At 45.4% G+C, this 12,500-nt stretch overlaps 2 protein-coding genes across 3 annotated transcripts in view; one reads left to right on the forward strand and one right to left on the reverse strand.

Annotated features, from left to right (window-relative positions):
* The first annotated feature begins 450 nt into the window (after positions 1 to 450).
* Positions 451 to 5,327, forward strand: cst7 (cystatin f). Of its 2 annotated transcripts, XR_013804668.1 has the most exons (5): positions 451 to 621; positions 3,464 to 3,618; positions 4,325 to 4,444; positions 5,112 to 5,253; positions 5,299 to 5,327. XR_013804668.1 is itself a non-coding variant. In XM_079695761.1 (4 exons), the coding sequence occupies exons 1-4, from the start codon at positions 573 to 575 to the stop codon at positions 5,190 to 5,192; spliced, it is 405 nt and encodes a 134-aa protein (XP_079551887.1). In that variant the 5' UTR covers positions 452 to 572; the 3' UTR covers positions 5,193 to 5,280. The 2 variants fall into 2 exon arrangements, 1 of the variants encoding a protein (XP_079551887.1); XM_079695761.1 differs by lacking the exon at positions 5,299 to 5,327 and having other exon boundaries at positions 452 to 621; positions 5,112 to 5,280.
* Positions 5,328 to 7,460: 2,133 nt separating this feature from the next.
* The window catches only part of apmap (adipocyte plasma membrane associated protein), a 13,627-nt gene continuing 8,587 nt past the window's right edge, over positions 7,461 to 12,500 (reverse strand). Inside the window, exons 5-10 of the mRNA XM_079695750.1 lie at positions 11,261 to 11,377; positions 10,921 to 11,095; positions 10,507 to 10,641; positions 9,960 to 10,152; positions 9,411 to 9,614; positions 7,461 to 8,803 (exon numbers count right to left, since the gene is read on the reverse strand). Coding sequence (XP_079551876.1) covers positions 8,798 to 8,803; positions 9,411 to 9,614; positions 9,960 to 10,152; positions 10,507 to 10,641; positions 10,921 to 11,095; positions 11,261 to 11,377 — 830 coding nt within the window. The 3' untranslated portion in view covers positions 7,461 to 8,797. The remainder of the gene's footprint in view (positions 8,804 to 9,410; positions 9,615 to 9,959; positions 10,153 to 10,506; positions 10,642 to 10,920; positions 11,096 to 11,260; positions 11,378 to 12,500) is intronic.

Genomic DNA, 12,500 nt, shown 5'->3' on the forward strand with positions numbered 1-12,500 from the left:
AAATGCTTTTCAGGAGTGTGTGTGTGTGAGGTTTTCAGTAGTGAATGTGAAAGTATGTCAGTAATATGTGCGTGAGGTTCATTTATAGTTGCACGTGTGAGGTTTAATTTTCAGTAGTGTATGCGAGGTGTTCACTAGTGAATGTGAGAGGATTTCAATAGTGTGTGTGCGTGGGGTTAATTTCAGTTGTGTGTGTGTGAGATGTTCAGTAGTGAATGTGAGAGGATTTCAGTAGTGTGTGTGTGTGGGGTTTATTTTCAGTTGTGTGTGTGTGAGATGTTCAGTAGTGAATGTGAGAGGATTTCAGTAGTGTGTGTGCAAGGCCAGATGTTTTCAGTAGTGTGTGTGTGAGGTGAGTTTGAGTTTTGGCCTACACGCCCCCTCATACATGGTGATATCTGTCAGCTTAACACTTCATCACAATCAGCTGCAGCTTGATCACCGTCAGCTGGAGCTGCAGTGCATGCTGGGAGGAAGTGTGTGCTCACAAACAGAGGAGGGAACAGAGTGCATGCTGGGAGGAAGTGTGTGCTCACAAACAGAGGAGGAACACACCTCAGGAAACAGAGTGCATGATGGGACTGAAGACGCTGCTGCTCGCCTTGCTGCTAGCTGCTCTCGGTAAAAACACTTCCTGTTTCCTTATAAAGTTTTAATGTTTGAAGAGAAGCTGAGTGAGGGTCCAGAACCAGAACCAGAGCCAGAGCCAGAGCCAGAGCCAGAGCCAGAGCCAGAGCCAGAGCCAGAGCCAGAGCCAGAACCAGAACCAGAACCAGAGCCAGAGCCAGAGCCAGAGCCAGAGCAGAGCTTTACTCCACTACTTATTTTTCTGACGACTTTTTACTTTGACTTCTTACATTTCTAACACAAATACCTGTACTTTCTACTTCTTACACGTTGAACACAAATACCTGTACTTTCTACTTCTTACATGTTGAACTCAAATACCTGTACTTTCTACTTCTTACATGTTGAACTCAAATACCTGTACTTTCTACTTCTTACATGTTGAACACAAATACCTGTACTTTCTACTTCTTACATGTTGAACTCAAATACCTGTACTTTCTACTTCTTACATGTTGAACTCAAATACCTGTACTTTCTACTTCTCACATGTTGAACACAAATACCTGTACTTTCTACTTCTTACATGTTGAACTCAAATACCTGTACTTTCTACTTCTTACATGTTGAACACAAATACCTGTACTTTCTACTTCTTACATGTTGAACTCAAATACCTGTACTTTCTACTTCTTACATGTTGAACTCAAATACCTGTACTTTCTACTTCTTACATGTTGAACTCAAATACCTGTACTTTCTACTTCTTACGTGTTGAACACAAATACCTGTACTTTCTACTTCTTACATGTTGAACACAAATACCTGTACTTTCTACTTCTTACATGTTGAACACAAATACCTGTACTTTCTACTTCTTACATGTTGAACACAAATACCTGTACTTTCTACTTCTTACATGTTGAACACAAATACCTGTACTTTCTACTTCTTACATGTTGAACTCTAATACCTGTACTTTCTACTTCTTACATGTTGAACACAAATACCTGTACTTTCTACTTCTTACATGTTGAACACAAATACCTGTACTTTCTACTTCTTACATGTTGAACACAAATACCTGTACTTTCTACTTCTCACATGTTGAACTCAAATACCTGTACTTTCTACTTCTTACATGTTGAACACAAATACCTGTACTTTCTACTTCTCACATGTTGAACACAAATACCTGTACTTTCTACTTCTTACATGTTGAACTCAAATACCTGTACTTTCTACTTCTCACATGTTGAACACAAATACCTGTACTTTCTACTTCTTACATGTTGAACTCAAATACCTGTACTTTCTACTTCTTACATGTTGAACTCAAATACCTGTACTTTCTACTTCTTACATGTTGAACTCAAATACCTGTACTTTCTACTTCTTACATGTTGAACCCAAATACCTGTACTTTCTACTTCTTACATGTTGAACACAAATACCTGTACTTTCTACTTCTTACATGTTGAACTCAAATACCTGTACTTTCTACTTCTTACATGTTGAACTCAAATACCTGTACTTTCTACTTCTTACATGTTGAACACAAATACCTGTACTTTCTACTTCTTACATGTTGAACTCAAATACCTGTACTTTCTACTTCTTACATGTTGAACACAAATACCTGTACTTTCTACTTCTTACATGTTGAACTCAAATACCTGTACTTTCTACTTCTTACATGTTGAACCCAAATACCTGTACTTTCTACTTCTTACATGTTGAACTCAAATACCTGTACTTTCTACTTCTCACATGTTGAACACAAATACCTGTACTTTCTACTTCTTACATGTTGAACACAAATACCTGTACTTTCTACTTCTTACATGTTGAACTCAAATACCTGTACTTTCTACTTCTTACATGTTGAACCCAAATACCTGTACTTTCTACTTCTTACATGTTGAACTCAAATACCTGTACTTTCTACTTCTTACATGTTGAACACAAATACCTGTACTTTCTACTTCTTACATGTTGAACTCAAATACCTGTACTTTCTACTTCTTACATGTTGAACTCAAATACCTGTACTTTCTACTTCTTACATGTTGAACCCAAATACCTGTACTTTCTACTTCTTACATGTTGAACCCAAATACCTGTACTTTCTACTTCTTACATGTTGAACCCAAATACCTGTACTTTCTACTTCTTACATGTTGAACCCAAATACCTGTACTTTCTACTTCTTACATGTTGAACTCAAATACCTGTACTTTCTACTTCTTACATGTTGAACCCAAATACCTGTACTTTCTACTTCTCACATGTTGAACCCAAATACCTGTACTTTCTACTTCTCACATGTTGAACTCAAATACCTGTACTTTCTACTTCTCTCATTTTCCAAACAGGCTGGTTCCTTTAGTCTGAATGTGTGTTTGGTGGCGTGATCATTATTATTTAGAGTCATTGCGTGCCTATTGATTTGAACACGATCCGTGTATCCATCATTTCCTGGTCTTCTCTAAAGAAGAGGGACCAATGGAAACGTTGTCATGTTGCCGTTGGTCACCATGGAAACATTCATTAGCTAACAATGACATTATTGTTCTATTAATATAAAGGGAGGTCAGGTACTCTTTAAAACAGCTGCTAGTTATGGGTACTTTTTACTGAAGTACATTTCAAAGCCTCTTTACTTTGACTTGAGTAAAGAAGTTTAGTCAGTACTTCTACTTTCACCAGAGTATTTTTAAACACGATTATCTGTACTTCTACTTGAGTAAAGGATGTGTGTACTTCTACTTGAGTAAAGGATGTGTGTACTTCTACTTGAGTACAGGATGTGTGTACTTCTTGAGTAAAGGATGTGTGTACTTCTACTCTCTCTGCTTCAGTACTTGAGTAAATGTTACTTTCCTCTTCCTGTCAGAGGGTGCCGGTTCGATGCCCGGCTCTCTGACTGATGTCATCAGGACGGACGTCTCTCTGAGGGGCGTCGTCCTCGCCGCCGCCGTCCGCTTCAACGACCAATCAAACGACGCCTTCCTCTTCAAACCGTCCGCCATCCTCCGAGCGCAGCGGCAGGTACGCAACCAGGTCACATGACCTACACTTCCTGTCCCCTAGTCTTTAAACCGGCTCCTAGTCTCTGAAGTGGTCTTCAGAGTCTATGGTTCTGATTCACTGGTCCAGTGTCTCGGAGGTTCTGGTCCAGTGTCTCTGAGGTTCTGGTCCTGTGCCTCTGAGGTTCTGGTCCAGTGTCTCTGAGGTTCTGGTCCTGTCTGTCTCTGAGGTTCTGGTCCAGTGTCTCCGAGGTTCTGGTCCAGTGTCTCTGAGGTTCTGGTCCTTTCTGTCTCTGAGGTTCTGGTCCTGTGCCTCTGAGGTTCTGGTCCTGTCTGTCTCTGAGGTTCTGGTCCAGTGTCTCTGAGGTTCTGGTCCAGTGTCTCTGAGGTTCTGGTCCTGTCTGTCTCTGAGGTTCTGGTCCAGTGTCTCTGAGGTTCTTGTCCAGTGTCTCTGAGGTTCTGGTCCTGTCTGTCTCTGAGGTTCTGGTCCAGTGTCTCTGAGGTTCTTGTCCAGTGTCTCTGAGGTTCTGGTCCTGTCTCTCTCTGACGTTCTGGTCCAGTGTCTCTGAGGTTCTGGTCCTGTCTGTCTCTGAGGTTCTGGTCCAGTGTCTCTGAGGTTCTTGTCCAGTGTCTCTGAGGTTCTGGTCCAGTGTCTCTGAGGTTCTGGTCCTGTCTGTCTGAGGTTCTGGTCCTGTCTGTCTGAGGTTCTGGTCCCGTCTGTCTCTCAGGTGGTGAAGGGGCTTCGGTACGTCGTGGATTTGGAGATTTCCAGAACGCTGTGCCGTAAACGGAACCACAACGAGGATCTGTCCAGGTGTGACCTGCAGCCTGAAGGGTCCCTGAAGCAGGTGAGACCCTCAGAGTGAGACCCCCAAGTGAGAGCCCCAGAGTGAGAGCCCCAGAGTGGGAGCCCCAGAGTGGGACCCCCCAGAGTGAGAGCCCCAGAGTGAGACCCCCCAGAGTGAGAGCCCCAGAGTGAGAGCCCCAGAGTGAGAGCCCCAGAGTGGGACCCCCCAGAGTGAGAGCCCCAGAGTGAGACCCCCAGAGTGAGACCCCCGGAGTGAGAGCCCCGGAGTGAGAGCCCCGGAGTGAGACCCCCAGAGTGAGAGCCCCAGAGTGAGAGCCCCCAGAGTGAGAGCCCCAGAGTGAGACCCCCCAGAGTGGGACCGGATCAAGGGTTCTACAGCAGGGAGAGGAACCCCGGTGTGTTCTGGGGGAGTAACTAAGTACATGTACTCAAGTACTTTAACTTGAGCTCTGAGGTACTTGTACTTTACCTGAGTATTTGGGGAGTCTACGTTGGGTGTTAGAACAGCACGCTCAGTGGAATGGACCTGCTTCATTGGCTCATGGTTCAGGGCTCCAGCAGACAGAGAGTATGAGGACCGACATGTCTTCTTCAAACTAACCAGAGAACACATCTTTAAAAGCCTGATCTGTCCTCATTGCTTTGAAAACACCTGTTAGCGTTTAGCGTCTCAGCTTTATTTATTTACTTCCTGTTGTGTCTTCCAGACGTTTGAGTGTCACACGGAGGTCTGGGTCGTCCCCTGGAGGAATGAGACCAAGACTCTGGAGATGGACTGTCAAACCTGATCTGTCCGCACCTGTCCTCATCCTCACCTGTCTCTCTCTCACCTGTCCTCATCCTCACCTGTCCTCACCTGTCTCTCTCTCTCACCTGTCCTCACCCTCACCTGTCTCTCTCTCTCACCTGTCCTCATCCTCACCTGTCTCTCTCTCTCACCTGTCCTCATCCTCACCTGTCTCTCTCTCACCTGTCCTCATCCTCACCTGTCTCTCTCTCACTTGTCCTCATCCTCACCTGTCTCTCTCTCTCACCTGTCCTCATCCTCACCTGTCTCACTCTCAGCTGTCCTCATCCTCACCTGTCCGCACCTGTCCTCATCCTCACCTGTCTCACTCTCACCTGTCCTCATCCTCACCTGTCTCTCTCTCTCACCTGTCTCTCTCTCTCACCTGTCCTCACCCTCACCTGTCCTCATTCTCACCCTCTCCTGTCCCCCCCCCCCGACCTGTCCTCATTCTCACCCTCACCTGTCCCCCCCCCATCTGTCAGTCTAATAAAGCCCCTCCTCTCGTATCACAGCTGCTCGTCTCTTCGTTATTACCCTGCTCTCTTGGTCTCCTGCAGCGAAGGAGAGTTTGATATATTAAAGAGGTCCTGTTCTTCTGTGTCCATAAAGTGAGCCCGGCCTAACAAGGCCTAACTACACCGTACGAAGCCGAGCGAGGCCATGCAATGGCAATGCGCCATAGTGTGTGTGTGCATGTAAATATGGAGCACTCGCGCTCCTATTGGCTAGTGCTGCTAAGGGGCGGGACATCTTGAAGCGGTTGACCAATCACAACAGAGCAGAAATGTCTCTCTCATATTTTCTGTTATTAGATTAAATGTGAATATCTGTGGACATTTAACACATCACTGGGACACTGTTGAGATCTCCATATTAGGTTGAATACTTAAAACGAAAGTTAATTATAATCTAATAGTCAATTATGTGTCGTGGCTTCCTTCCTTGTTTTTCCATCAAGCCACTAGACGCCTGAAACAGTTCTAACTCGTTTCTTTCCTTAAATTACTCTCAGTTTGAAGTGTTGCTTGGCCTCCGATGGTTTAGAAGATGTTGCGATGTGTTTACTCAAACTAAAAATAACAACCTTTTGCACATGCAACAAAGAAAATAGGCCTTTACAATATTCAAAAGAAATAAGCAAAATTCAAATAAAATAACAAACAACTTATGTATTCTTTCTTTCGTGATAATGCTTATAACTTAAAGGGTACTTGTACGGTTTGTATGGACGAGTACGGTAAGATAAGTACGGTTAAAAACTGTTCCTCGATGGCGTCTCAACAGGTTGCCAATCACTGTGGCTTTAGCACAGGCGCCGTGGGAATTGTAGTCCTTTATAGTGCGTTGACTACAGACGTCACAATTAGGTGGCCTTTCTTATCAAATCAAAATACTGGCTCTAACAATATTCTTGTACAACCCACAATGAAAAGGCTTCCTATTTTATGATCTTCTATATTTACAGTAAAACAAAGTGGTTGAGTTGAGTGAGGGTTTATGAGTGTCACTGATAAGAGAGGAGGCACAGCGGTGCACAGGAGGGGGGCTCCTGACTAACCCCCTGATCCCACCGGAAGCGTCTGCGCTGCGCTGCGTCTGCGGCGTTTTTAGCGATCGCGGCCACTCTAGTCAATGGGTGCTATTCCACCAGACGCGCTGCGCCGCGGCTCGAAGCGTCCCAGAAGCTCCTCGCCGCAAGGAATTTCTAAAATATAGGATGAATCCTATTTGTGACGCGGCGCAGCGCAGGCAGGAAGTGGAACGTTCATCCGAAAATATTGGTGATGTCGTTGGCTGTCCAGCCTCCAGATGAAAATCACCTTGTTGTCTCCTTTGCTGGTTGAGGGGGTGCACCCAGAACCGGCTCCTTCTCCCCCCCCCCCCCCCGTAGTCTTTCAAGTAGGAGAATACATGCCAGCGTTCTCCTCCGGTTTAGGCACTGTAAATTATATTATATAGAATAATTATGATGATGAATGCATATTTTTTTACCACTAAAATACAGCAACACATCTTTGATTCATGTCGTTTATAACTGGAGTATTACAATTATTATGAACTGTGTCTGTAGTCTACAACTCAACGAGATAGGAAATAACAACAATAAACAGACAGACATAAACCATGTAACTACTTGTAGAAGTACAAATGTCCAGGAAATATTCAAAAATCAACAACAACTCCTCTCTGTTGTGGCCTTTTGAGCCGGGTCAGAACTCATATCTGTTATACACCAACATAATAAACAACAACAACAACAAACTGATTACATTCAGGTTTTTTATTTAAAAGAAGCTGCAGAACAGGTTCAAACAAACAGATGAAGCACACACACACACACACACACACACACACACACACACACACACACACACACACACACACACACACACACACACACACACACACACACACACACACACACACACACACACACACACACACACACACACACACACACACACACACACACACACACACACACACACACACACACACACACACACACACACACACACACACACACACACACCTCTTCATGAAGTAACACATAAAGTGAAAATGTGCAGCTAAATACGACATGCTAAATATCATGACTGCTAACATGCTAACATCAGGGGTCAGGGGTCATGCAGGTCATTCAGGCAGCAGGATGTCATTAAATAAGTAACTGAGGATGCAATTTAATAAACAACAACAAATGATCAGACGCTGAAGGCAGCATTAACGTTTCAAACAAACTACAAAGTAAAGCATGATTAAATATGGCTATACTGATTAGCATAGCTCGCTACTGATAGCTACAATGCTAACTCCCTGTTAGCCACCAGTTAGCATCTTAGTGCATGTTGTTCTCAGCAGGTCAGTGACATCACAGCCTCAGAAACACCTGATTGGACAGAAGCTGAACACGCCTCGTTAGCATTAAAGAACAAGAAGAAGGTTCCACCAGTAGAACCCGTAGCAGTGGAACCCGTAGCAGTGGAACCCGTAGCAGTGGCTTTAGAGGTTCCTTTAACACTAGAACTCTGTTCCCTGACTTTAAGGACAAACTACTCAGTACATAAAGAAGTAAAGCAGATACAAGCCGAACACACAGCTGCAGGAATGAGTCAGCATTTCCTGTCCCCTGGTCTGGAGGATGGAGAGATCCCATTGGACCAGAGAGATGGAGAGATCCCATTGGACCAGAGATGCTGCCTTCAGGGTCGGGTGTAGGAATACGTAGTTGTGATTCTCAGGTCCTTGGCTCTGGCTCCCTCTGAGAGCCTGATGTGGTGAGGAGCCCAAATGCTACTGAGCCTGAGTTTATTATTATTATTTGTTTACGTCACTTGTATTTGTATTAGTTGAGCTCTTCCGGCTTCACATGGTGAGGTTTGTGTATTCATGTCACCTGTTACATGTCGGGGGTGATCTTGCGCTGACATTTTTTCTGTGGATCTTTTGGTTCTAAGTTATTGTGTTTGATTTTGTTTATTAAATATCTTCAACCTTTGGAGCTTCAGGATGGACTTCTCACTGGAAACGGGTCGCTCGGCCACTCAAACTGAAATGGGAATCGAGCCTCCCGCGTCCAGGACCCTCTGGACGCTCCTCTCTCTAGACCTGTGTGGGACATGATGAGAGTCACATGATGACAAAGGTATCAACTGTAGCTGTGAACATGACAGGCTGTGTGATTACCTAGAAGAGCATCAGGACTGTTTGAGGCATATGATAGCTATGTGATTAACATGATGATTCAGCCTCTATGGAGAGAGACATATGACAAGCATGCTCATTTCTGACGTGGAGCTAATCTGAAGTAAACATTGAATACGTCTTTCTATTCCTCCATCTTGTGACTGAGGAACTCCCTCTCTTGGATATCAGCATGTGAAGGACACTGTTCAGGAACTAGTTGATGCTCTGTATGTGATGACTCCTTCCATTCTGGAGAGGATCACAGATACATGGATCCTGAGGTTCAAGATCAAACCGGGGACGAGGGATTATTAACTTTTTTAGTATTCAGAGTCCGATTTTTGAGATTTCAAGAAAAAGTCAGAACTTTGAGGAAAAGTAAAACATTTGAGAAAACTTTTAGATTTTGAGAAAAATACCAACAAATAATCTTTTTTTGTTTTGAATACTTCCGTTCATGAGAGGATCAGAAATACATGGATCCTGAGATTGAACTCAAGCTGGGGACTAGTGAGAGTTCTCCACCCACCTTGCTGAGGTCCAGCTTGGCGATGTAGTTTGAGCGGAAGGATCCGAGGTACAGAGAGCCCTGGTGCTCGTGCACCTCACTGATGTATCCCGCCACCAGGCCTCCAGGGTCGTGGAAGCTGCGAGAACACACACCTCCATCATGGAGCTCTGCCACCAGGCTGTAGGGGGGGGAGAACTTCATCAGGACCTCAGGGCTGAAGAGCTGAGGGGAGACAACATACTGTAAACAACAACACACTGTAAACAACAACACTGGGAGAAACAGCTGGGACTACTTTCTCTGTAAACAACAACATGAGTGAAGTTGTTTAAGTAAATAAATAAACTAATTCTATTCAGACTAAAATTAAACATACACAATTAAAAAACTAAATGTGTAAAACTTAAAACTAAACAAAATGTAAAAAATATATATATTTGAAAAATGAAACTAAATAGGAACACAATTTAAATAATAAAAAAATATATAAAAACTAAATATTTTGGATTCAAAATATGAAAAAAGGTAAACAAATGGAGAACAAACGCGTTGAGAATGAGAGCGGACCTTGAAGATGAACTTCTTGATCCAGGGCCTCTGGGACAGGAAGTCCATGACGGAGAACCCGGGGTTCGGCCGCACCGATGACATGGCCACCCAGTACCCCCCCCCGGAGCTGGGCCGGATGTTATCAGGGAACCCAGGGAGGTTCTCCACAAACGTGTCCATCCCCCCTTTGTTCAGACCCGCCACGTGCACTCTGTGGGAGGATACAGAGTGCACGTTATAATACAGAGGAGCGCGCACGTTAGACAGGGCTGCCAACCTTTGAGTTCAGCTTGGAGTGAGTGTAACACTGGAAACTTTCATGTGTCCAGTGTTACAAACATATCTTGATAGGGATTAACTCTAATCATTTACAGGTCGCTTCCATAAACCAGTGGCGGCGCCAGATACTTTCTTTTGGGGGTGCTGTCGGGTAGCTTGACGTTTCATAGAGGGTCCCAAGGCCGTAACCATGGAGTCAACATTGGGGGGGACCAACAATTAAATCAAAACTTGAATTTCCTGCCATTCTAAAGGAAAATCCATAAAGGTCAGTGATTTGAGTTACCTGCGGATCCGGGCCATGGTGGTCTCCGCCACCAGCACTGACTCCTCGTCAGGGAGCAGCTGGATCCCGTTGGGGAACCGGAGGTTCTCCATCACCACCGTCAGCTCCCGGGTCTCCAGGTCCAGCTCCAGAACCCTGAGAACACAGAACGGGCTCTTATTGTGAAACACCGGCAGGAAGTGGCAAAGCAACAGAGGCTCTTATTGTGAAACACCGGCAGGAAGTGGCAAAGCAACAGAGGCTCTTATTGTGAAACACCGGCAGGAAGTGGCAAAGCAACAGAGGCTCTTATTGTGAAACACCGGCAGGAAGTGGCAAAGCAACAGAGGCTCTTATTGTGAAACCCCGGCAGGAAGTGGCAAAGCAACAGAGGCTCTTATTGTGAAACAGAGATAGAACAACAGTAAAACCCACCTCCCGTCGGCCGTGGCCTCCATCAGCAGCTGCAGGTAGTCTCTGCGCTGCCACCTGCTGCTCGAGTCGGTGAAGAACAGCTTCCTGCCATCTCGCGTCACTGTGAGGTCATTAATGAAGGACAGCTTCCTGCCGGCCACCAGCTGACCGCCCGACACCAGGCGAGTGGACTCTCCTGAGAACATAGGAAGAGCAGCAGTGAGGAGCAGAGCTCCATTTATACACCATCAACACTGTGACCAAGGCCTGGTTTACTTGCTGCTAACTGAGATCACTAAATATCTGATGCAGGAGTAAACATGTGTCTCTGTCAGCTGATGCTCTCAGTGTGACCTCTGACCTGTGGAGGGGTTGACCTCGAACACCCCCAGGTAGGCGTCGGCGACGAACAGCGTCCCGTTTGGACCCGCCCGGATCCCCAGGGGCCGCCCACAGCTGGGCTCCTGCTCCCTGGAGCCTGAACACATCACACATCATACAGCATACAGCTGGAGCCTGAACACATCACACATCATACAGCATACAGCTGGAGCCTGAACACATCACACATCATACAGCTAGAGCCTGAACACATCACTTCAGCTGGAGCCTGAACACATCACACATCATACAGCTGGAGCCTGAACACATCACACATCATACAGCTGGAGCCTGAACACATCACTTCAGCTGGAGCCTGAACACATCACACATCATACAGCTGGAGCCTGAACACATCACACTTCATACAGCTGGAGCCTGAACACATCACACATCATACAGCTGGAGCCTGAACACATCACACTTCATACAGCTGGAGCCTGAACACATCATACAGCTGGAGCCTGAACACATTACACTTCATACAGCTGGAGCCTGAACACATCACACATCATACAGCTGGAGCCTGAACACATCACTTCAGCTGGAGCCTGAACACATCACACTTCATACAGCTGGAGCCTGAACACATCACTTCAGCTGGAGCCTGAACACATCACACTTCATACAGCTGGAGCCTGAACACATCACTTCAGCTGGAGCCTGAACACATCACACTTCATACAGCTGGAGCCTGAACACATCACTTCAGCTAGAGCCTGAACACACCACACTTCATACAGCTAGAGCCTGAACACATCACACATCATACAGCTGGAGCCTGAACACATCACACTTCATACAGCTGGAGCCTGAACACATCACTTCAGCTGGAGCCTGAACACATCACACTTCATACAGCTGGAGCCTGAACACATCACACTTCATACAGCTGGAGCCTGAACACATCACTTCAGCTAGAGCCTGAACACACCACACTTCATACAGCTAGAGCCTGAACACATCACACATCATACAGCTGGAGCCTGAACACATCACACATCATACAGCTGGAGCCTGAACACAACATACATCATACAGCTGGAGCCTGAACACATCACACATCACACATCATACAGCTGGAGCCTGAACACATCACACATCATACAGCTGGAGCCTGAACACATCACACATCATACAGCTGGAGCCTGAACACATCACACATCATACAGCTGGAGCCTGAACACATCACACATCATACAGCTGGAGCCTGAACACAT

Source organism: Notothenia rossii (assembly GCF_949606895.1).
Source record: "Notothenia rossii genome assembly, contig: scaffold_86, whole genome shotgun sequence".
Lineage (NCBI taxonomy): Eukaryota > Metazoa > Chordata > Actinopteri > Perciformes > Nototheniidae > Notothenia > Notothenia rossii.

What these genes read in the sequence shown, in the direction of transcription:
- cst7 (XM_079695761.1), top strand. Translation starts at nt 573, where the DNA reads ATGATGGGACTGAAGACGCTGCTGCTCGCCTTGCTGCTAGCTGCTCTC. An exon ending in CTTGCTGCTAGCTGCTCTCG is followed by an intron (nt 622 to 3,463) that starts GTAAAAACACTT and finishes TCTTCCTGTCAG; the next exon opens with AGGGTGCCGGTTCGATGCCC. An exon ending in TCCTCCGAGCGCAGCGGCAG is followed by an intron (nt 3,619 to 4,324) that starts GTACGCAACCAG and finishes TCTGTCTCTCAG; the next exon opens with GTGGTGAAGGGGCTTCGGTA.